General features: G+C 43.7%; 1 protein-coding gene and 1 long non-coding RNA gene across 5 annotated transcripts in view; one reads left to right on the top strand and one right to left on the bottom strand.

Annotated features, from left to right (window-relative positions):
- The window catches only part of LOC128339919 (uncharacterized), a 55,466-nt gene that overhangs the window by 12,502 nt on the left and 17,153 nt on the right, over positions 1–25,811 (bottom strand). For both annotated transcript variants that reach the window (XM_053284451.1, XM_053284452.1), the window contains one exon: positions 24,295–24,326. In XM_053284451.1, the coding sequence (XP_053140426.1) occupies positions 24,295–24,326 (32 nt within the window). The remainder of the gene's footprint in view (positions 1–24,294; positions 24,327–25,811) is intronic.
- Positions 1–25,811, top strand: part of LOC128339921 (uncharacterized) — a 122,489-nt gene that overhangs the window by 87,989 nt on the left and 8,689 nt on the right. The window contains exons 3-4 of one of the 3 annotated variants that reach the window (XR_008313326.1): positions 20,719–21,482; positions 23,937–25,043. This is a non-coding gene — a long non-coding RNA (uncharacterized LOC128339921). Of the gene's footprint in view, positions 1–20,718; positions 25,044–25,811 lie in introns of those variants that run through there. The other 2 variants (XR_008313327.1, XR_008313325.1) reach the window with 2 other exon arrangements.

Here is a 25,811-nt window from a genome sequence, read left to right as displayed (position 1 = left end):
AATGGAAAGGGAGGGAACCTATTGTCACTGAAAACATAACAATTAGAGCAGTGATACAAGTAGCTGCAGTAAGTAAAGTAAATTGTGCCCTGGAGTGGAGTCTCTCGACTCCTGGCGACCAGAGAGCCCTGTGATCACACTCTCGACTCCTGGTGACCACAGAGCCCTTTGATAGAATGCAGGAGGGGTTTCCCATTGCCTCCAGTGTGAGATGATGCCTTTCAGCACCTTCCTATATCGCTGCTGCCTGATATAGGTGTTTCCCATAGTCTGGGAAATACTTCATGTCAAAAACTAGTCATAATCTGAGCAGAGTTCTGTGTTTAAGGCAACTTTAGAGCTAGTGGAAGGGAATTCTATCAAGTATTCAGTTTCCAATGAATATTTTCAACTATGCAGAGAAAATATACCTTGAATTTGTTTGTTTGTTTGATTGATTGATTTTACATTTATATCCTGCTCTTCCTCCCAGGAGCCCAGGTGTACATGGCTCTGTTTATCCTCACAACAACCCTGTGAGGTAGGCTAGACTGGAGATAAGCGACTGGCCCAGTGTCACCCAGTGAGTTTCATGGCTGAACAGGGATTTGAACTTTGGTCCCCCCACCAGTCCCGGTCCTAGTCCAACCCTCTAGCCACTATACCACACTTGCAAACACCACATTTGCAAGTAACAGACTGCCAAGTTTTAGGTAAGCTACGAGTAGTGGTGGCCAGTGAGGGCGGCACAGAGGGTGGGGAGTGGGGGCAAGAAGTCCCTTTAAAAGGCTTTACTGGCAATACCACCAGCACCTAGAAGCCACAGGGATCCATAGCATCCTGCCTGGAATCCCACATGGTGGCTGCCCCACCTATGGGGCAGCCACCAGGCCTCTGCACATGCGTGGCAGCCATCTGTGTGGTTGGCACTGTGTTGCTGACCATGCAAATGGCTGCCATGCATGTGCAGAGGCCTGGCGAGTGACATAGGTGGGGCAGCCATCACGCGGGATTCCAGGCGGGAGGCCATGGATCCCTGTGGCTTCTAGCTGCTGGTGGCATCATCAGGGAAGACTTTTAAAGGAACTTCTTTCCGCCACCCCCTGCGCCGTCCTCTCTGGCCACCCCTGGCTAAGAGTGCTCTAAGTTGCGTTCCCAGATGTTGTTGGACTACATGTCCCATCTTCCCTCACTACAGTAGCCATTGTGGCTGCCTTTGGCCATCATAGCTGGGGAAGATGGGAGTTGTAGTCCAACATGTGGGCACCCAAGTTTGGGAACCTCTGAGTCATGATGTCCTCTAAGTTGAACCACTCACATTTTTAACCACCACCACCACCCTACTGCCACTTAAACATATTTTATTTCTGCTGCCTAGCAAAGAGAGAAATTTAAGCGCCACACAGTGATTTTTCTTTTAGGGAGACAAGCAATTTCACATAGAAGATGCAAGCTGGGAGGCCAAGAGGACCCCTGGGGCAGGGAGCCAACCTGTTTCCCATCTCCTGGGAAGGGCAGTCGTGCTGTGAACTGTGGGCCTAGCCCCAAACCTGAGTGGTCAACCTCCCCATCCCCCACTGCTTTGCCTGCCTCAAAAACAGAGCTACTCCTAGCTCTGTTTTGACTGTCCTATTGGCTGGCGCGTGGGACCACTAAGGCTGCTATTTGAGGGCATGGTGGGTCTTTGTAATATCTTTCACTCGGCTGCATTTGCAATGCTAATCACATTAATGTGATGGATGTACTTGTCCTGTATAGTTGATTCCAACCTTGTGGTTTATGGGTTACCATTGTGGTTTTGTAAAGGTCAGACTCGGTATGATTCAATCATTTTCTTAAGTGGTATTCAAACACCACGGCTGAGCATGTTTTCAAAGCATTTGTCTGGGTAATATACACTCGAACGCCATTGCTTGTTGTCCTGAATTAATGTGCTCTCGCATTTTCATGGAGTAGGGGCCAGGCATTTACAATAGCCTGGAGTTGTCAGACATGCAAGAATCAAGGGTCTCCATACAGTGCACAACCCTTTTTGCATCCTTGAACACAAATATTAGGGATGTGTGAAGTTTCAGAAGCCTATCAAATTTGGCCCAGTTTGGCCTGAACTGAATCAACATCTGATCTGGTCTACATGGAAGCAGATCCCCCCTCCTCCTCTCCTTCCCTTGATTCCTTAAAGTTCTTACCAGACCAGGGCGCTTTCCTGACTAGCTGCTGGAACCTCAGCAAAATGCCTCCATTCGGGAACGTTGCATTCGGAATGTAAACAGCAGGCGGAGCAGTTTTGCAGCAACTAACAACCAAAAAAACCCAGCAACTTTTTCACGTTTCATGTGCAACGTCCTTGTTCTATATCACAGCAATTATATTTGCAACAAGGTGTTGGAAATGTGAACGGCACCCTGCTGTCCCTGTAGGGACTGCGATGTCATGACGCAGGAAGTGTGGAAGGACACTTCCAAGATACGCCCTGACCCCACTGTAGGGTCTAGTCTGGAAAACACCCAGGTGGGAAACAGGCTGAAGATCATTTAACTTTCTCCCAGCAGTGAGGGGTTAGTGGCTAGAGATGTCCTATGAGGCAGCCACAAAAAATATTACCATTCCCAGTGCAGAATCCAAGGGGAAGAGTTGTGGTATGCAAGGCCAAAGCAATTGAGTTGAATGGGGAAATGACTTGACTAGCAAGCCAGAGGTTGCTGGTTCGAATCCCCGCTGGTATGTTTCCCAGACTATGGGAAGCATCCATATTGGGCAGCAGTGATATAGGAAGGTGCTGAAAGGCATCCTCTCACACTGTGTGGGAGATGGCAATGGTATACTCCTCCTGTATTCTACCAAAGACAACCCCAGGGCTCTGTGGTCGCCAGGAGTCGACACCAGCACACTTTACCTTTACAGAGAGGCAAGTGCAATCTGCCTTCAGTGCTCTTGAGGCTGGCTGTTTGCTAGCTCCGACTCTACTCCAGGACTGGAATACAAGTTACTAAAGCCCTATTCAAAAGCTGGCCTGGATCAAGGAATGGGTTAACCAAAAACACCACACCCAGGAGCACCCCTGCCATTTCCAGGACTATAGAGAAAACCCTGTTGGAAGTGTCCAGAATGATACACAGCACTAAGCAGGAAAAGGGCTGCATGTTTCCAAACGCCTTCAGCATCCCTGTGCTGAAGGCTTCTTGCACAGCCAAGGGGGTGCAGAGGGGGAGCGGGAGCCACTTCCACATCCCCTCACTGTCCAAGAGCTTTCCACTTGCATAAATATGTACCTGAGTGAGTCACATATTTATACAAGTGGAATGGTCTTTTTCAGCAAGGAGGAGTCAGGAAAATGGCTCCCCCTCCCCCCTCTGCCCCGCTTAGCTGTGCAAGAAGCCCTTCAGCATAGGCTCTTTGCAACCGTGCAGCTCTTCTCCCATGCATGTAATGCTGTGTGTCATGCTGGCCATTCTTGTTAAATCTGTAGCTGCCACCACAGCTCCCTCATCACTGAGAGCAAGGTGAACTGCCTCCAGGCTGTCTCATGTCCTCTGCCCAGGCCAGTAAGTACCTTCAGGATTTGGAGGAGTGGCCAGAAGCGCTCTTATCTCTGAACTTTGGGGCCGAAGTCCAGGGCCTCCACACCCCCTGGAGCCCCCCCCCATCCTCTTTAGTCTGTCCTGGGTGATGTGGTTTGTGCCTTCAAGAAACTACATGTTAAAAATGATGCTTAACTTGCAGCTGGGGGGGGAGGGGCCCCCAAAGGCCTTTCAGTCCAGGCTCCAAAATTACCTAGGTGCACCTCTGGGAGTGGCAAGGGGCCCTAATCAAAGCAACCACTTCAAATCAGGCTGAAGCAAAGCAGGAACCACCACCTCCTGCATTAACTGAGGGGCCCTGAAGCACCAAGGCAGCCCTAAAACCAAAGCAGTACTGCTTTTCATAGCCCTAACAATCTTTGTTAGGGCTATGAAAAGCAGTACTGCTTTGGTATGCAAATATGCAAATCTAACAAATCTTGTGAGGTGAGCTGGTCTTGTGGTAGCAATCATGACTTGTCCCCTTAGCTAAGCAGGGTCCACCTTGGTTGCATATGAATGGGAGACCACATGTGAGCACTGTAAGATATTCCCCTCGGGGATGGAGCCACTCTGGGAAGAACAGAAGGTTTTAAGTTCCCTCCCTGGCTTCTCCAAGATAGGGCTGAGAAAGATTCCTGCCTGAAACCTTGGAGAAGCTGCTGCCAGTCTGTGCAGACAATATTGGGCTGGATAGACCAATGGTCTGACTCAGTATATGGCATCCCCCTGTGTTCCTATGTAAGACTTCAGTACTGTTGAATGTATGATTGTGTCAGCTGTTTTGGGGTTCCTGGTGTGGCCTGTGAATCTCAAGTAAGAGTAGGAGTGGAAGGGAGCACTGGATGGTTGCTTGGAGGGAGGGGGATGGGTTTTGGAGGGAGGGGAGCAGGTTGTGGCCCCTCCCAGTCAGGTACAGACACAGTTTGCTATGTGGGGAAAGCTAAGAGTGTTTTTTGTTTGAGGGGTTTTGCCATGAGAGATGAGAAAGAGGGGTATCCCTTCACATAAGTTAGGTGTGAAGGACAGGAAGCATATCTAAGATCTGTTGCCCTGGGTAAGGGAAACTGCCAAATAACTTGTGCCTCTAAGCCACATTCGTGAGGTGAAGCAGCATATGATGCTCCTGTAAGAGAAAGAAGAGGGGTGCAGGATTAGGCTCAGGCAGCCGACCTGAGGTAGGCATTCACTTCCCCACACCCCATTTGAGCCTTCTGAGCCAAAACATAATGTTGAGGCTCTGAGATGTGGATTCAAATAGATCAGTGGCAACACAGCAATGGCCAATTACTATCCTGTTCGGATGCTATCAAGGTACCCCCAAATCCCTGCTTATAAGACTTCTCTCTAAGCTGCTGCAGGAAGAAATCTGTGTCCCTTGAGGCTAATGCCAAGAAGCTAATCATCACCAGTGGCATGATTCAGTGTTTATAGTTCCTGATCTTGGTTTTTGCTGGCTTGCAGGCAGACTTCATCAGCCATAACTCAAAATTGCGAACAGATGACTAGATTGACTGCAGTTCAAGTTAGTAATGATGACATCACTCTTGTACTGAAATCCCAATTCTTGGCTCTGTATATATATTTTTGAGTGTACTTTAAGGTTTGGCTCAAGAGCTACTGGACTTACTCACTTGCTCCATCAATCCCTAAAACAAGCTGCTTTTACCAACAGACCCAGAGATCAGCCACAGCCAATTTATTGATCATACCAAACACCCTGACTACAAACTGCCAGCACTAAGATCTGGCTCCTCTAACCTTGCTTTGAAGAATTCCCTACAATCCTCATCCAAAGGGAATGGGAAGGAAACAGTTACACCTTTTCAAACATGCTCAGAAAATATTTTCTTTAAAGTGGTGGAAGCCTGGACCAGCTTTTTTTTCTTTGTTGCTTATGAAGCTTTTTCCTGTGCTGTTCAATGTATGGGACTGACCCACAGGCATAGAACTCACCAGATGGCTCTGAGAAGCCCACAAGCAAGTAATGAAGGCAGGAGCCCTCTCCTGATGAAGTTGTTGCCCCACTTCTGGTACTCAATGACATACTGCCTCTGAACATACAGTCCTCATGTCGAAGATTCCATCATGGCTACCACCTTTGAAAGCTGTCTAAACTAGGGGCTATCTTCACTAGATTCTACTGCCAATCAAGTTCATTGAATGACCTCACATAAACTCTCTTCAGACATGTAAAGAAAAAGAAAAGGGACACTGGACTCAGGCACAGAGCCCCAAGAGTGTACTGGTGAGCCCTGCCTCAGTGCCGACATGCCCAGAAGCCTCACACTGCCACAATCTCCACACTTACAATGTTTGCATGAAGAGGAAGATGCTTGATTCCGTTATCAGAAGGCTGGGACAGCCCAGCCTTCTGATCACGAAAGTAACTGCCATCACGCTTACGGTGTTTGCCTCTTCATGCAGGGTGATGCTTCTTGGCATATCAGCACCAGGGTGGGACTTCTGGACTTGCTCTTGCGACACTGTAGACAAGCACAGAGTCCCTTCCCACCCTGTCTGAAGAGGACTATTCTAGTATTCTAGTATTCTAGCCCCCCTCCCCAAAAACCATTCCTTCTATCCACTTTCACCTCCCCAGGCAAAATGTATAAACTTCCATGATCCCCACAAATCATCTCTTTCCCCCCTAAAGCAGTAACGCCTAAGGTGGCCCTCATCAATCCTAAGTGTGGCTCCCTGACTTTGTTTATTGGGCCTGTGTGAAGCTATGGCCGAAGCTGAATATTCTACATAGTCCCCCTTGCACCATTTGGAGGTAACTGTTCTTACTGTGCAGTGCTGCACTTTGCCCAGCACCAGGGGCCTCCTTTACAGGAAACAGAGCCCTCTGGAGCCCCTGCGCCATCTTGGAAGACATACACGGAGTGCCGGGAAGTGTAGAGCTTCCTCCTAGAGCTCTTAAGGGAGGGTGCCATCTCTCTTAAAGGGCCCTCACAGCACTGAGCAAAGTCCAGTACTGTGCAGAGGTCAGCCCAGTGGGAAATGGCTTTCATATTATTATTACTACTACTACTACTATGGATATCTATATACCACTCTTCAACCAAAGTTCTCTAAACAGTTTACATAGAAAAGATAAATAATACATAAATAAGATGGCTTTCTCTCCCCAAAGGACTCATAACCTAAACGTTCCCCCAGCCAAACAAAAAGAATGGCTCCTGCTTGGAAAACAGCAAAGATCACTACCCTAAACACTTGTCCCCAAACCTTTAGCTTTTCCTCACAGAGAAGGTGACTAATCTAAAACAGATTATTTTGGTTGCCTTGATCTTGTTGAGATGGGGTAATCAGAAAACCAGAACTACATATTCACTCAGTTTTGAGATATTCTTTTGGAATTATTTGCAGTCCATTTAGAGTTTCAGCATCTAAAAACCATTTTTAAATTTTGTGTGTGTGTGTATATATATATATATATATATATATATATATATATATATATATATATATATATATATACCTGTATATATAATTAGCATCTAAAAATCACAATTGCCATCCCCAAATGTGGCTACCTCACTGCTCTACCTCTACTTAGGAGCAAGTTAAATAGCAATGATCCCAACAGGGATATTTCAGAAGATTCCACTGCTTACTGTGTTCCATTGCAAGCACTACTGTTTACTGCTGTCCTCTGCCTCCTATTGTTTAATCAGTTACCAGTCCAGATAGGAGCTAAATTTAATTAGGATCCATTGGTGAGTTACTCTGACAAAAGCTTTTAGATAAAGGTGTACGGGATCAGCTCTGTCCATATGCTTGTTGACACTTCCAAAGAACTCCAAAAGATTGGTGAGCCAGAGCTTTCCTTTGCAGAAACCATGCAGATTGTTCCTTAGCTAATATTTTTCATGAATTTACTCAGAACAAATATTAGGCTGCAGGCCTGTAATGTCCTGGATCCTTAAGAAGAAGAAGAAAATACAAGTGTACACTGAGTACTTCCCAATCCATGGATAAGAAGGCTGATTTTAGTGACAAGGTCACAATTGTGTCAGAATTAATCTGACACTTGGAGAGAATTGCAATGGTGTTGCATTGTGTTTACGAAGGAAGCAGCTATAAAGCAAATGGTCATTTTCTCATTTAGCCCAGACTTGAACCATAGTTCTTAGTACCAGTTTTGTGTATATAGCTATATCTCTATTGTCCTCTCCACAGAACCTTATAATGGATGCACATGCCGTATAATGAGGAGGCCTGATCTTTAAGGACTTACTTCTATGCAAATTCTGAAGAGTGCAGAAGAGTGCTGTATTTAGGCCAAAAGAGACCCATGGTACTGTGAGGCTAAATAGGAATCTTGGAGCATTTTGTAAAGTCAATGCAAATCTTACCTCAAACAACTCAATAATGCATCAGAATTTGTTGAATCTCTACTTGGCATTCTTAAACCACATTAAGATTGTCCACACAGAATTTTAATTCATATTAACTAGACTCAGCCCATTTAACAGATGGAATGTTCTGCCAGGCCTACAAGGGAGTGGATCTTGATCAGGCATCTGCAACCATGCTTCAGCTCACTGAAGAAGCACTTTGTGGTTCCATTCACCAAACACTTTAGAGGGGTCCTGCTTGTGCTTACAAAGGATTTACTTCCCTATTACAACCAGGATCAGCAACATAGCAGGCCTACTGTGTTTGAAGGGAAGTGGTTGCTCCCAAAGCCAAATGAGATCTACAGTCCTTGGAGGATAAGGGAGAAGGATGTTGGGGAGTCGAGCCAATGGCCGTAATAAAACTGATGATGATGATGAGTCGAGCACAGACCCCTTTTTGATCTTTTCACTTAATTAGGGCTGGTTCTGGCTATTATACTCACACTGCATTTCGTAAGAATGAGTCTGAATGAAAGCTTCCACGGGATATCAGCCAAAATTAAAAGATGAACATTTTTCCCACACTAGCCCAAAAAAGATGACAAGCACTAATTGCTGATGTAAGTCATTCTTTACATAACCACTTGATTCTTTGTATACTAATATATTTACTTTGTATGCTAAAATATTGTCCTCAGGATGCCTTTTCCAGTGTGTGTGTGTGGTGTGTTTATTTAAAAGTGAGGTCTATCACAAAGCAAGGAGAACTTTTAGATTCTTGGGGTTTTTTGCTTGAACAAGAGCCCATGAGTGACAAGACTAGCAATGAATACACACACCAGGGGTGGAGCCACACTAGACAGGTTCAAAGAACCCGGGCCGCCACCCCTCAGGGGCCATGCCTAGCGCCACAGACACACACACCGCAGCTGACGCCAGTAGTCTGATGTTGGATGCAGGGAGCTAAATCGGCCAAATGGGGCCACGAGGCAAACACAGCACTGGCTAATCTAACTCCCAAATGGGGCCGTACAGCCCTGTTTGGGAGCTAAACCATGGCCCTGTATCTGATGTCAGACATGGGGGTATGGCTAAACACTACCTGCACTTGATGTCAGACCCAGGGGGTGGGACTAGGGGGGCCACAGCAGCAGAATCCGGGACACCGCTGCCCCCCCTCCGCGCCTGACACACACATTCTAACCACAGTCATTCTTAGGTAGCACACTCTAGATTACCAGTTCTTCGATAAATTGTGCACGTGTGACTTCTGACCACCAAAAGAATTACATTGTGACAATAGGGTATGGGGCTGTGGGTGTGATTGCCATATCGGAGGGTCCCCAACATGTTGGCAACAGAGTAATGTACTGAACACATGTTGATATGTGGTAAAAAATATCTGAAACAAGGAGGCACAGGCTTATCAGAAGCCAACGGGAAACAGGAAGAGCAACAGGAAAGGAATAGGGTAATAACAACAAACACAATTTATTTATATTTATATAATATAATAGCGTAGTAGGGAATTTGATGTTATGACTATGAATGCTAGCTGGCCTACTTTTGTAAGAGGGCATATATCTCCCCGCTGATGGGAGCGGCTGATTTAAGAGTGTAATATGATTCATCCTCACCTCCCCCCCCGCCTGCCACTCCTGCTGCTCCCAGCCAGATGTCTAAGTGGTCAGGAGCGGGGTGGGGGCGGAAACCCAGAGGTTTTCAAGCTAGATGTGAGAAAGACATAGACAGAGTTTTGGAGAGTATGTAATGAAGAAACTGGGAAGAAAGTCTAAAGCACTTTAGGGTGCAGAGTTTGCTCTCTGGGATTACAACTCATCTTGTATATTTTCAATGTGTATATTTTTAAATAAAGCAAATACTATATTACAAATTCTCCAGTTATCTCTCCTCCAGAAGAAGCCAGAATCCAAGTAGTGGTGTACCCCTGGAACTTCTCACTGCTTGGAGAAGTGGGGGAGCAGGCACACAATCTATATGAATCTGTACAAATATCTTGGCACAGTAAAGCCGTTTCCCCCAACCTTTTTTATTCTGAGGCACACTTATAGAGAGCATCAATAAAACAGAATCAACAGGAGCATCAAATCACAGAAGACCTGAAAATGCTGGACAAGTTGAAGCTGCAGCTGAATTTTGTTAGAAAAACAATTGCCATAAATCACTTTTAAAAGACACATGGGATTGCAGAAAACACTGTCAGACTGTGACAGTGTTAAAATCTGGCAACAGTGTCATCGAGATGTTCTATAAAATGTGAGTGAACCAAGAATGGCAGTTCCAAAAAATAATTGAATAAGAAAAGCATGGAGCAAGTAGGGACTTAGTAAGGCAGAAATTCAGATGTTCCTTCACCCAGGTGAGTCACAGCCCCTACCTCACAAATGGCTAGAGTTAGCCTTCCTGGTCATGCAGAATGATTGTATGCTATCTCAATTTACTCAGAACAAAGCATCGAAAAAACGTCTGTTCTTTATATGTGACTCCATTCCCCCCCTTCAGGATTGTGCCACAAAAACATGATTACCCAGCTCCAGGACGACAGAGCTGATACATAAATCATGAGACAATGTGATCGATTGCTTAACTGGGTACCTCTACAATAATGGTGTTCATATTTTGCAGTGATGTGGTTTGATTTACCTCCTATTGATGAGAGACACTTTGACATCTTCCCTCATCAGGTTGTTAACCTGGCCAAGCCCATGCAATTTAGGGAAGCTGGAATGTTTCTAGAGACCAGGCTTTACTGCAAGTTCAAATTTGCGCCCCCACCCCCCCGCAACTGACACAAAAAGTGGAATTTTTTACCCTGGACATAGATCAGGCTATCCTCTAACATGCAATGAAAAACCCGAATTGTGTCTGGAGTGCTCCCCGATAGCTCGCAGGGACTTCGGGGTAAATCTGGCTGACACGTGAACATGCGCCCTCCATTCCAAAGGAGAAGAGAGCTAAAAGCCCCATCTGGAAATGCTCCTGTGTTCTAGATCCAGACCCTCCCTCCAACTGATAGTCCAGCACCAACATCTTTTTGCATTTTATTCCCTAAGCTGCACATATTATGCACATTCCAGTTTTTAAAATACAGATTTTAGGAATGATTTGATGTGGCTTGGAATTGAGACACACTTGTACATTTATAAGAAATCCATTTAAAATGAGGAGGGAGGGAGGGAGGGAGGGAGAAAATTCCACACACACAACCCTCCCACTTTCTCTCTCTTCATTTCCAGCACATGAAATCACTTACTGGTCATTTTGGAACCCACAATGTCAAATTGTGGTTGTCCCAGAGGGAGGAAAAAAGACAGTTCAGCTTTGCATTTTCTGAAAGTCAACGACTCTGAAGCTCTCTTGGCTAAGCTGAATATAAAAATGATGAGCTTTGAGCTTTGTTCAAGTAATGGTAGAAAAATGTGTTAGGAGCTCCATTCACTGTTTCTGAAAACACCTCTTTCCTTCGCCAAGAATTCTGCCAGTTAGAACCAAAAAAGGATGCCATTACAACTATTTTATTCCAGCCATTCAAAGTTGTGGCTCTCTCGTTCAGAACTTGCAATTAGCTCACTCTCCTAGCGCAGTCATCCCTGGGTTTCTCTGGCAAGAATACTAGTGAGAGTGCCAGAAACTGCACGAAGACCCCTAATTCATTTCACATGAACTACAGTCAGGGAGATGCCCAGGTTAGAATTAGGGACCTTTGGATTTGTGATCTGTTCTCTTTGTGGTGAGTCACTCGTGTAAATAGATTGAATGGCTCCCTGAGCTACAATGCCCTTCCAGGCTCCAGGGTGATTCCAGGCCGACCCTTCCATGAGGCCTGATAAGGCACCCATCTCTGGTGGTAGGCTGGAAGCAATGGGGATGCCCCGTGGCATCAATGTGCCACCACCACCTCAGCTGCTGCTCCACTGCTCAGGCTCTTCCTCTTCTCCCTCATGGCATCTAATTTCCCTACTCTTTCTGCCTTCAAGAGGTAGAGCAAAAGAAAAGTTTGGGCCCACACATCCTGTTGATTTGTGCCCCACATACTGCAGACAAAGAAAATGCAGTAATTAGAAACCATGAGGGAGACAAGGAGAGGCGGCGACACTTGCCACTACTCCCAAACTGGTAAGGAGGGAGTGAAGGGGAGAGATAAGGGGAGAGATCAGAAGTTGCTCCTCAGCATGTCGAGAAGTTGCTCCTCCTTCTTGCACCAAGAAGGGAAAGGGGAAAGTGAGGGGAGCAGTGTTCCCTCTAAGGTGTGCGCTCACAAGCTTTTGATGTCTGTCCCAGATTTTAGATTCCGCTCAGTTTGGATCAGGAAGGACCCACTCTGAAGGACACACACTGCCTTGATACAGCCACCCAGAACAAAACTCATTCCACACACAGATGAAAAAAATAAGAAGGACCACTGAAGGGGACTAGTAGGAGAACCAGAAAGGCTAGAGTTTGTGTTGGGGTTGGGGGAGAAGTCACTCTTTGGAACCCAAAAGGCTGTGGGGTGTGTGGCTGCCATGAGGATGAAGGGTAGTGGCTTGGCCCACCGCTTCAGGTGCCATTTGGACTTGGAAATGCTGGCTGTTCACTTTTAGTAAATTCTCAAGCCACTTGAGATAAATTCTCAAGCCACTTGAGAAGTAGGTAAAACAGTCTTGATGTTGTACTCTAGGTAGAGCAACCAAGGAGCAAAAATATTGTGTGCAGGGGCATAACTATAATAGGGCAAGGGGAGGCAGTTGTCTGGGGGCCCACTGCCTTGGGCCCCCCCCAGAGGCAAGTCACATGAATGACTCCCCCAGCTGCGCACCCGCCCAGCTTCCTTCGGTTGTATTCATCCTCCGAAATCGATGATGTGAGTGTTAAAACCTGGAGCTACCAGAACAGCATGTCTTTCTCTAGTACCATTAAACGACGTGCATCGTCCAAAATTTTATATATATATATATGCTTTTTGTTACCACTATTCAGCCTCATTTAAGATTTCTTTACTTCATGAGCTGAGCTTCGGGGGGGGCACTTTAAAATCTTGTCTCTGGGCCCACTCCAGCCTTGCTATGCCCCTGATTGTGTGCACAAACCCCCACACATACCATGTTCCACACATCATGTTCCTGATCCAGATCTTACACATCACAGAGCTGCTATTAGCTGTGCAGGAGAAAACATGCAAACACAATATGGAATCTGGATCAGTGCTGCAGGGCAAGGGAAAGCCTAAACCCAACTCATGTGATGGTCTCAATCAAATTAAATCCCCCACATTTGAGAAAGAGAGAGAGAGAGAGAGAGAGAGAGAGAGAGAATGAGAATGAATGAGAATGTGGATATGCATTCATGCATTTCTGATGTCACTGATGTCACATCCAAGGTTGGCCTTGGGGTGTTCTTCAGGCATGTGTTGTCTGCTCTTGTTCTTTCCTGTTGTCTACAGTGTACATGAAGCATGTGAGTCATATTAAAAGAAGATGCATGCAGATTGACCCACATTGCATGAAATTATAAAAGGCATTTTTATTTGGCTGCAACAAACAATAGAAATCAGACAACAAAAGAAAGAAAATAAAAAAGATTTTTTCTGGCATTATATGAAGGCTATAGCCCTATATTGGGAATAAGCAATACATTTTGCTCTTAAATGGGAGCAACAATATGTGAATTTCCTTAATGGAGATTTTTACAAGGAATAGAGCAATCAAGCTGTAATTTTGGCCTGGCCCCACCCTGCCCTCAATTATAGCTGGAGTCTAGTTTAAGTGAGACACATTTTTATAAAATGGGAGAACAAAGATGAAATGTTTGTGGCTGAAGTAAGCAGTAGAGTGAGCAACATTTCTAAAAGCTACTGGAACCATAACTGAAGAATGAGATGCCATTTGCTGACCTCATACAAATCTATAGTTCGGACGCATTTGGAGTACTGCATACAGTTCCGGTCACCATCTTAAGGAGGATATTGTAGAACTGGAAAAAGTGTAGAAGAGGTCAACCAAGATGATCAGGGGCCTGGAGCACCTTCCTTATGAGGCAAGGCGACAGCATCTGGGGCCCTTTAGTTTGAAAAAGAGGTGACAAAGGGGAGATATGATGGAGGTGTATAAAATTATGTATGACATGGAGAGAGTGGACAGAGTGAAATGTTTCTCTCTCACACACACAACACTAGAACTAGGGGTCATTCCATGAAACTGAAGGTCCAGAAATTTAGGACCAACAAAAGGAAGTACTTTTTCACACAGTGCATAATTAATCTATGGAATTCTCTGCCATGGGATGTGGTGATGGCCACTAGCTTGGGTGGCTTTAAAAGGGGCTTAGACAAATGGAGGATAGATCTATCAATGGCTACTAGTCTGGAGGCTATAGCCCACCTCCAGCCTAAGAGGCAAGATGCCTCTAAATGCCAGTTGGAGGGGAGCAACAGCAGGAGAGGGGGCATCCCCTCATCTCTTGCCTGTGGGCTTCTAAGAGGCATCTGGTGGGCCACTCTGTGAAACAGGACTTGGGCCTGATCCAGCAGGGATGTTCTTATATTCTTATTTCCCTGTGACATAAAAAGGTTGTTGATGCTGGAAGCTAAGGAAGTACTAGATACTGTACATGAGAAGAGAATGATACAACAGCATGTGGGACAAAAGTTAAGATAAGCATTCTTATCTTAATAAGAATGTATGCTGCTGTTCTTTTCTTAGAGTAAGTTGGAGGAAGAAACATCAATAACCTGCACTATGCTGATGACACCACTCTGATAGCTGAGAATGCGGGTGATCTGCAAGCTCTACTAATGAAAGTCAAGGAGCACAGTGGAATAAATGGGACTACAATTAAATGTAAAGAAGACTAAATAATGACAATGGGTACAGCAACTAGCCTCAGAATTGACAATGAAGACATTGAAATGGTAGATAGCTTCTGCCTTTTAGGATCGACCATCAACAGTAAAGGATCCAGCAGTCAAGAAATAAACCGCAGACTAGCACTTGGTGGGGTTACAATGAAAGCCTTGGATAGGATATTTAGATGCCGAGACATGTCTACACCTACAAAGATTAGAATCGTTAAGACCATGGTTATCCCCGTGACATTCTATGGATGTGAAAGCTGGACTTTGAAGAAGCAAGATAGAAAAAGCATTGACACTTTTGAACTTTGGTGCTGGAGAAGGCTTTTGAGGATACCATGGACAGCCAGGAAAACAAACAAGTGGATCATAGAACAAATCAATCCAGAATTTTCACTCTAGGCACAAATGACCAGGTTCAAACTATCATACTTTGGGCACATTATGTGAAGACCCAGCTCCCTTGAGAAGTCTATAATGCTGGGGAAAGTTGAAGGAAAGAGAAGAAGAGGACGATCAGCAGCAAGGTGGATGGACTCGATTACGACAGCAATGAATGCACGACTTAGGGTGCAAAGGCCAAATTGAAGACAGATAATCCTGGAGATAATCTATCTATGTGGTTGCTAAGAGTCAACACCGACTTGATGACTCTTAATCACTCAATCAATCAATCAATATGATAGGCAGGGTTTGAGCTCACAGCTTGTCAACTAATTGATATGCCAATCAGCCATGGGATGAAAAAATGGTGTAGTCAATATAGATCAGAGCAGAATCAAATTCCCCATGTCCCATGGTTCAGCATGAGTTTCCTACGTGACCCAGCCTGATTCTGGCGAAATGTTCTTCTCTCTTATTAAGTGCTTTGAAATAATCTCAAAGAATTGTTGGGCAGAGGCGAGTTTGAAAATGAAATGTTCATTTTGCTGCAACTGAAAATGGTTGGGGAAATGTGTGTGAATCACCTCTTAGAGAGATAGAAAAAGTGACCATATGTGAAGAGTACTCATCACTCATAATGTGTGTAGTGGGATTTTCAGAAACAACCGTTGCTTTCATGTGAAAGATCAAATTAATCATTGAATGCTGAGCTCATACAACTGACTGAAAAAACATGACTGAGATTGTGTAATCCCAAACAAGTTTTTGTGGGGAATGAAAAAAGGGTACATGTTACAAAACTAACAGAGAGCACTCCTCACCATTTTATCATGTAGTTTTCAAACAGTAACCATATATGAAGAAGCAGATCACCTTCCCCTATCCCCTGAAGCCAAGCCCTCGATCACTTTAAGCAGCATTCAGCTAGGCCTGAATCAAACAAATCCCCTCATTCATTAGGTCCCTGTAGGAAGCAAACAAGTTCACAACTTGATAATCCCTTTCAGCCCTTATTAAATCAGCAGCACACGGCAGGTGGGGAGCCAGGCTGGAAAGATGAAAGAGCTCCTTCCATATTCTGCAAAAACAAAACAAAACAAAAACATGCACAAACACACCAAAAGACATCTAGGATTTCATAAACTTGTTGCCAGCTTTTGCAAGATGGATTCCCAATGTCCACAGTCTCCCCAGCAGATTATGAGGCATTGTGTCTGCATACTATGGAAATGATGTCATTTTTGTTCTTAGCACAGGAGATGTTTTAACTTACTCAGCAGAGCTCCTGCAAGGACAGACATCGTCTTTCACACTTTAGCTCGGTTTGCAGCTTCCCTGTGCATGGATTCCTACGCTCCAAACACGATACTTATTACATTGCAAAATATAAATATATCTCGTTTACCAAAAAATATCTATCTATCTATCTATCTATCTAGTTTCTTTCAGAAAGATTGGAAATAAGGAAGTCTGTTAACTTCCAGAACATAGAACTTAAATAGTGTAAACAGAGTTTTAATCCTTTCAGATCCATTTGTTACATTTTATAATACGGGCTTGTGTACAAAAACTAGCTGATATCCAAACTCATGTTTCACTAGTGCGATGGAGGAAGCTAAAAAGCACACAAAATTGGGGAGCTGCACAAAATTGTGGTGTTCCATGGTGTTGCACAATCACTAGTGAAAGATCTTCTCTAGAACAAACAGAAGATTGCACTACAAAGTTGCTTATAGAAGGCTGCACTACAGTGTATCAACATCTTCCATAGTGTAAAGACTAGTCTAGAACAGAACTTCCTTTCTTTGCGCAATGTCCTTGCACTAGTGCAACAGCATTATGCTAGTGCAACACTAGGAACATAGGAAGCTGCCTTACTTATACTGAGTCAGACCACTGGTCCATCAGGCTCAGTATCACCTACACAGGCTGGCAGTGGCTTCTCCAAAGTTGCAGGCAGGAGTCTCTCTCAGCCCTGTCTTGGAGATGTCAGGGAGGGAACTTGGAACCTTCTGCATGCAAGCATGCAGGTGCTCTTTCCAGAGTGGCCCCATCCACTGAGGGGAATATCTTACAGTGCTCATGTATGTAGTCTCCCATGCATATGCAACCAGGGTGGACCCTGCTTAGCAAAAGCAACAATTCATGCTTGCTACCACAAGACCAGCTCTCCTCTAGTCTGGATGTAGGTCATTTTGTGCATTATAAATAAAACAATTAAACCAAAAATAAACCAAAAAGAGAGGTGAAGGGTAGTAAGAAGGCAGACAACATTATGCAGATAAAACTCAATATCTGGAATAATTTACGTCTTGGACTATGGGTGCTTTTGTCTGGAACTGCTATTTTTTCATTCACTCACTTTTTATGGGGAGCTCAACCATTCCTTGATTATTATTTTTGTGGTTTCTGAATGATCCTCCAATTTTTTTCAAGAACTAGTTTGTCGGGATTTTTGTTAATCATTTGAAACACAATTGAAGTGCTACTCTTTCACCTGTGGACAGGCAAAGCACAGTTGATGCACCTGGTAGGAGGAAGTGTGATCTGTGAGGTTAGGATGATGTGCTTTGTCCTAATATTCCTTTTCCCCATTACTTGAAAAAAGCATTCACACCATCGGTCTCCACTGTTTTGATATAGACAAACAAAGACAGGCAATAAAAGTGCCCTTCCCCCCACAACCCTTAATATCCAGACCATAAAGGTGAACACGGGGCTGTCCCAGATCCTGCTATCTGGAATTGGAGTCAGTGAGAAGTCTAGGAGCAGAGAGACCTCTTCTTCCCACTTCTTCCTCTGAGAGCTGCCTCTGTCTCGCCCAGGGAGGTCCCGTGTATGTTTGTGCTGCCAGAGTCCTGCCTTTCCCCCTTCAGCCTCTACTTTTCTGGGGGGTGAGTGGGAAGCAGAGCCAGAATGACTGCCAAGGGCCCTTTGTCAGTCAGCAGCACTTGCCATCTCATGGTAACCTTGATAACTAAAATCGCTCCTGCCCTTCTCAAGAAAGCTGTATATTCACCCCAGAGCACATCCAAAACCCCTGAATGGCTGCATTCACACATAATGGCAAACCAGAGTTAAATGTGGCTGAGGTTTCAGTTCATAACTCCACAGACATTTGCCAAACTGTGGCCCGCCAAACTCTAGTTGCAGGAGAGGGGAGCCCCTTCCTTCTGTTTGGCCTCCAAAGCAGATCCCAGCAAGTTCCATGGCCAGACTGTGGGGAAAGTATCACCATGTCTGCAGGGTGGGCGCAATTAGCCATGATCTCGAAGGGGAAATGCCAAGAGTGATCATATATTTTCAGATCACTCCTCCCGCCCTCAGCATGGAAAGGGCATTTAAAGTTATAAAGTTGTGCCATCAAGTTGGTGTAGACTGCTGGCGAGTACTGGAGTTCCAGTCGTAGTCACGTTTAACTCCAGTTTGGCATTATGTCTGAATGCAGCCAATGAGACTCACTTTTCAGCCAGCATTATTGGAATGTAGGTGTATCACACTTTTTACCCTGCCTTACTTTTAAGCACAACAAGAGCACTCTAAAATAAAAATAACATTCTTTTTCCTGTCCTTAGAGCACAGTCGTGCAAATACTCCAATATTTATTTTTTAATCCTGTAATGTGGAAAAAGTTGGAATCCTAGGTACACTTCCCAGGAAATTAGTTCCATTGCATTATACTGGATTTACTTCAGAGTAAACAGGATCTCACTCTTGGATCAATAATCCTAGATTGAGGCTTTCCTCCACCACACTGAGCAAGTTTACTGGGGCAGAGAAAGCCAAGACCACGTTTGGTCTGAACTTCAAAGGAAGATACATTCATAAAAGTACAGTTGGGGCAACACATACCATAGACAGACCCCAGACTTTATTCTGCTGCACACAATCTGCATGCCCATGGTGCTTTTTGTGTGCACAGCAGGGAGAACAAACAAACCTGGGGTGAAATGCTGTTCTGCTAACCCGCCCTACTCCAACCCTGCAAAACAATTGTAAAACGCAGCATTATATATTTATTTTAAATTTTATACTTCATCATTTCTGCCCCCAAAGCCCACCAAAGTGTCTCCCAACATAATGTTGTACTAGTATTATGCACTCGATCATGTATCAAACAGGGATCTTGGTTTGTATCAATCAAACTTTCCCCACTGTGTTCACTGGAGCCCAGCCAGTTTAGCCTTTGCCACTGCAGGAGCAGCCGTTGTTTATTTGGTGTTGTAGTTCTTTCAAATATACTTTTCCAGAGGCTTGAATAAACACTGACAATTATTCAAAGGTAGAAGCAGTAAGGGATTGAAACTGATGTCAGCATGATTAAAAAAACACCCACATATCTTTAAAATGAACACTATGAGAATAATGGTAATTATTTCCTACCCACCCGCCCCCAAATGTGTTCTCTCTCTCTGTGGCTTTCCACAGCATGGTATCTTGTCACACAGCAGAGGAGGTGAATTTATTGAAGCCATTCATCCTCTGCTGATGTGGCTACCATAATATATTTCACCACTGAGAGATTAACATACACCAGAAACAGTGTGTGAGAATCTAGAATGCTATGGGAGAACGGTGAAGCAATTTTATTGCTGCCCATGAGAAAGTGGCATCATAATTCGCAGGCAGGATTCCCCGTTGTTAGCAGGTTCAGTCCATGTCTAAGACTACCCAAGTGAAAATTTCCTCAGTTATGCAACTGCAGATGCCAACTACATTCTTGTTTACTAAGGTGTATTTTCTACCATAAGTTTGGGCAGAGGCATCGCATCAGCTTTAACGCCACACTGAGGAGGAAAGGCGGACTTTTTTCAAAAACCCATCAGAAACACAATATTGCCGTAAATGTTGCCTAAACCAATTAAATATGGCCAAGGAAAAGCGGGAAAGGAACTCTGTTGCTTCAAGGCCCTCTCCACAGTATGGAGCCTCTCTTCAGTCAGAGGGCCCTGCTGTGCTGCCGCCACCCCTCCTTCTCAGTGGGGAAAGCCGGACTGGCTCATTTGATGCTGCTGCTACTGCTGCTGCCACCCGCTCTTCTTCCCCTAGCTTGCTCCTCTTCCACCCCTCCTCCTCCATGGCCTGCAGTGCACCACTTTAAAATGGTCTCTTCAACCTTCCTTGCCCCCCTCCATCCCTCCTCCTCCATGCCCTGTGGTGCCCCCTTAAAACAGACTATGAGTCCACCTTAAAATGGACTGCTGAGCCTGGCATCGCCAAAGCATCCTTGTTGCACCCCATTGTCCGCCTCCACGGCCACCATCTACTCTCCCTCAGCAACCTCCTTCACCTCTATTTGCAAGTAAATGCCGCATCCAGGGTAAACACTGCAGGTGCCTTTAAACAACTTTTTAAAATGTTCCGGCCGCAGCGTTTCTACCAAAAATTACGGTATATGGGCCAGTAGTAATCTGAGAAATGGGTAATCTGCATCCCATCAGTTTTGTGGGAAACACCTGGTAGCACAGTCATTGTATAACTAGCAGGAAAAATATACCAGTTTGAAAAGGGATAAGTCTGACTTACTGCAATTCCCGCCCCTATAAAAATGTATCTGCTAACAAATATTTCAAATTATTTTGTTGCTTCCTTCTAGGTTTCTTTGAGATGCCTCTCTTTGTCCACTTAAATGAAAATATGACAAATGTGATGTTGATTCCACCAGAATTGCCTTACAGATTAGTGGATGTGGTCCTTCATTATTTCAGACAACTATCCGGAGCTAAGATTTTCCTTTTAGCTTTATAAATTTTGATACCTGCTTGCCAAAACTGCCAGATACAGAATGATATGAAACTTACCTTCAAGCAAAAATATGTAATGGTGTCTTTTGTTGTGCTTTAAAACCAATATAAATGAATTTATCAACCAGGAATTTTCCTAGAGAAATGTTTGTTTGATTGATTGATTGATTGATTTCTATACCACCCTTCCAAAAATGGCCCAGGGCAGTTTACATTAAAATAAAACTAAAATCAATTAACTGCTAAAATCAAAAACTGTAAAAACAACATAAAACCATTATTAAAACAATTAAAACAGTTTTTAAAACCCTGGAAAACCAGGCCAAACCTTTACAGTTTAAAAACAGTTTAGAAATACTGGAAGGCCACACCAAACAGATAGGTTTTAAGGGCTCTCCTGAAAGCCAATAATGAACTCAGATTATGGATTTCTGCCAGGAGTACATTCCACAGCCCAGGAGCAGCTACAGAGAAGGCCCGCCTCTGAGTCGTCACCAGATGTGCTGGTGGTAACTGAAGACGGACCTCCTCAGATGACCTTAACATGCAGTGGGGATTATGCAGAAGAAGGTGCTCTCTAAGATAACTCGGACCTAAGCCATTCAGGGCTTTAAAGGTAATAACCAGCACTTTGTATTTTGCCCGGAAACATATCGGCAGCCAGTGCAACTGTTTCAAAACAGGCATAATATGGTCTCTCCAGGTTGCCCCAGAGACCAATCTGGCTGCTGCATTTTGAATTAACTGAAGTTTCCGAACTACATACAAAGGCAGCCCCACATAGAGTGCATTGCAATAAAGCCTGGAGATTACCAGCCGATGCACCACTGTTTTGATATCATCCTCTTCAAGGAATGGACGCAGCTGTTGAATCAGCCAAAGCTGATAGAAGCACTCCTGGCTATAGCCTCAACCCGAGATACCAGGGTGTGGTCTGGGTCCAGGAGTACTCCCAAGCTGCATACCTGCTCCTGCCTGGGAGTGCAACCCCATCTAGCACAGGAAGCTCTAACTCATCCCTCAAATTCTGAGCCCCTACAATGAGCACCTCTGTCTTGCTTGCATTCAGTTTCAATTTGTTATCCCTCATCCAGCCCATTACTGCCTGTAGGAAGGCATTTAGGGAATTAATGCCATTTCCTGATGATGAAGATAAAAGAAGAAATAGATTAATGAAGATGAAAAGGAGAAGTATTAAATATCATTCTAATACTTTTATTTCTAAGAAACACCTTCATCTCAAAACCTGGGTCTGACCAAGAGTTAATCAGGATTTTGTCTGCAGAAAATGCTGAAATCTAAAATTGACATATAAGATCTTATCCCACTATTTTGTCTGATGGAGTTCCAAATAAAACTGCAAGTTTTGAGATCTTCAGACAATTGGCAAGTAAAAGATGCCTTCAGGCTAGCCCATGCATACAAGTGGCCTCCAATTGATCCCTCAGGACCATCTCTAGCTACAGGAATCATGTGCAAAAGTATATTGTTTGAAGCAAGCAGCCACTGATACACACCTCTCATTTCCCCACAAAGCAATGACTAACGTGCTGCCAGACATCCTTATTTTAACAATATGGTCATGTTTTGGGAGAGGATTTTCCATAGTCATGAAAGTGGGTGTATAATTGTACTGAGATTGCTGGAATATGTTTGAACTCATGGGAGAGCAAGGTCCTAGTCTGAACAACAGTTTTGTCAAAATAGCAGCACCGGATAAAAAGACAGCACACCAAAACTAGACACTCATTAGAGAGGCAGCCAAAGAAATCAAATGCTAAGAGAGAACTTTGATTGAAAAGGCCTGTGTTGGTTTGGGATGGGGTGGTAGTCTTGTGGCTCAAGCAGGAGACAAAACTAAATTCTCATCCAGGCTTTTCCCAAGACAAGCAACTATTTTGTGTATTTACCAGCAAAGGTCTCCATGAGGTTGGATTCACATCAAAAGTTGGATTCACTTTTTCCACTACAGGGTAACTCACAGCAGATGTCTATCATACATGCTCTGGTTCACCACATGTTCATATCAGCTTCAAAAACTTCAGCCTGTCCCACAGCCTGAATCTGTGCTGAACCATTCATAGGAACATAGGAAGCTGCCATATATTGAGTCAGAACATTGGTCTATCTAGCTCAGTATTGTCTTCACAGACTGGCAGCTGCTTCTCCAAGGTTGCAGGCAGGAAACTCTCTCAGCCCTATCTTGGAGAAGCCAGGGAGGGAATTTGGAACCTTTTGCTCTTCCCAGAGCGGCTCCATCCCCAAAGGGGAAGATCTCATAGTGCTCATATGGAGTCTCCCATTCAAATACAACCAGGGTGGACCCTGCTTAGCTAAGGGGACAAGTAATGCTTGCTACCACAAGACCAGCCCTCCTCCCTCCCTCACAAGGCCAGAAGCTGTGTGGATCTCTTCCATGAGGTCATTGGAAGTCATTTCATGTTCTAAACATGAAAACATTTTGAGATATTTGCTTTAATTTCTACCTCTAGATTACAAAAGGAGTGGGTTTCTCAAGACCCTTCCCCATATATCAGTCACAATTTGGAAACCCAAATGCAATATCAGTCATACTTTTGCTATGTTTAGTTCCTTGTATCCATAGTGTCTAGTCAAATCTCTAAATCAAGAGTGCTTCACTTTCGTTCCATAAGGTAAAAACTTTGTGAGGTAACTTTCTTTTTGCTATTTGGCTAAAAAAAGAAAGAACTTATTTCAAAAATGTATGAGTTATTGATCTAGAAAAAGGCAGGAGGTTAGAAATGGATTCAGAAGTTGAAGGCTGGTTGCCAAAAGGATTGTAGGAAAGAAATTACAGAAATAAATTGGAACTCAATCTTTTGATTAAAATAAGCATTGCAACATTTCTAAAAACCATTTTAAAGTACTATATCAATGACATCATATGTATTAAATTAAATAAATGTAATAATTTGATTCCAGACTTATACTGGAATTGTTCAGAACATAAACAATTTCAAAACATGGTGGATTTGTTGAAAAGTAGACATCTTTTGGAGAGAAGTCTAGAGGTGATTAGAGAAATAATCAACCTCTCTTTTACTTTGAGATTACTTCTAGAATATTTATCTGATTCCAGAGGATTATCAAGAATTGGCAGTTAATCTGGGCAATCAGACTATAATTGAAATCACAAGCAAGTGGAAGACAGTAGAGGATCCTCAGGTAGGTGAATATTCCAAATTGCTTGCATATATTGCCGAATTTGCCCAAATACAAGATGACTCTAAATTTAAGATGAGCCCTTTAAAAAACAGAGGTTAAATACAGGTCCTTATTTACCCAAAAGAAAAAGGACTCTGAATTTAAGATAACCCCCTGATTTCTAACATCAAAGCACTTTGAAAAAAACTAGTCTTGGATTCAGGTAAATATAGTAAAAACTGTATGTGGTTAAATTAACTCACCTTTTTAGGTATAAGGAAGACTGTGAAAGCATCTATAAAACAAACAGTTTTTATTCAAACTGGAATAAATGCATAATATTTGGAATAGATGTTTTAAGTCAAAATATTCCTCAGGACCTGTTATTTTATGATCTATCAATGAGATTGGAGACTATAAAAAACATAAATTGAATCAGGGTAATTGAGTGCAGTTTGAAGTTCAGATATCAATTTACTATGTTTTAATAATGAATGATATGTGTTATATTGTGTTAATTTATGTGTCTTCATTGTGTTATTTTTCTGTAGTGTACAATTGTGAACAGTGTGATTCTATGCAAATTACATATATAAAATTTTTATACCACCCTTCCAAAAGGCTCAGGGCACTTTACATTAAAACAACACCATTATAATCAATTTAAAAACAGAAATTATAAAACAGCATAAAACAGCAATAATTAACAATTAAAACATCATAAAACCACAATTAAATAGCCAGAAAAATTTAAAAACAAGTTTTAAAAACCTGAGAAAGCTTGGTTGAAGAGCTGTGTTTTCAGAAGTTTTTTTAAAATTGCCAGAGATGGGGAGGCTCGTATCTTAGTAAGGAGCGCATTCCACAATCTCGGGGCAGCAGCCAAGAAGGCCCATCTCTGTGTGGCCATCAAACGAGTTGGCAGCAACTGGAGATGGACCTCCTCAAGTGACCTCAATGGAAGGTGGGGCTCATAGCAAAGAAGGCGCTGTCTTAAATACCCAGGGCCTAAGCTGTTTAGGGCTTTATAAGTTATAACTAGCACTTTGTATTTTGCCCGGAAACCAATTGGCAGCCAGCATAACTCTATCAACAGAGGAGTAATGTGGTCTCTCCAAGATGACCCAGAGACCAACCTGGCTGCCGCATTCTGAACCAACTGAAGTTTCCAGACTATGTACAAAGGCAGCCCCACGTAGAGAGCATTACAGAAGTCAAATCTGGAGGTTACCAACCACTGTTTTGAGGTCCTTGAAACGGGCACAGCTGGCGTATCAGCTGATGCTGATATTATTATTATTATTATTATTATTATTATTATTATTATTAATTTGATATCTATACCGCCCTTCCAAAAATGGCTCAGGGCGGTTTACAGAGAGAAATAAAACAAATAAGATGGCTCCTGGTGCCCAAAGGGCTCACAATCTAAAAAGAAACATAAGACAGACACCAGCAACAGTCACTGGAAGTACTGTGCTGGGGGTGGATAGGGCCAGTTACTCTCCCCCTGCTAAATAAAGAGAATCACCACGGTAAAAGGTGCCTCTTTGCCCAGTTAGCAGGGGTAGAAATAGAAATAGAAATAGCAGGGGATAGAAAGCACCCCTGGCCACCACCTCAACCTGAGAAACCAGGGAGAGGTGTGGATCCAGAAGTACTCCCATGAACTATGAATATGAACCTGTTCCTTTTGGGGAAGTGTGACCCCATCTAGAACAGGTAATCAAAGTCATATCCGGAGTTCCAACTCCACACAATAAGAACCTCCGTCTTATCT

The sequence above is a fragment of the Hemicordylus capensis genome, chromosome 1 (assembly GCF_027244095.1).
Source record: "Hemicordylus capensis ecotype Gifberg chromosome 1, rHemCap1.1.pri, whole genome shotgun sequence".
Classification (NCBI taxonomy): Eukaryota; Metazoa; Chordata; class Lepidosauria; order Squamata; family Cordylidae; genus Hemicordylus; species Hemicordylus capensis.
Note: the sequence above shows the minus strand (reverse complement) of the source record. Positions and strands in the feature narration are given on the sequence as shown.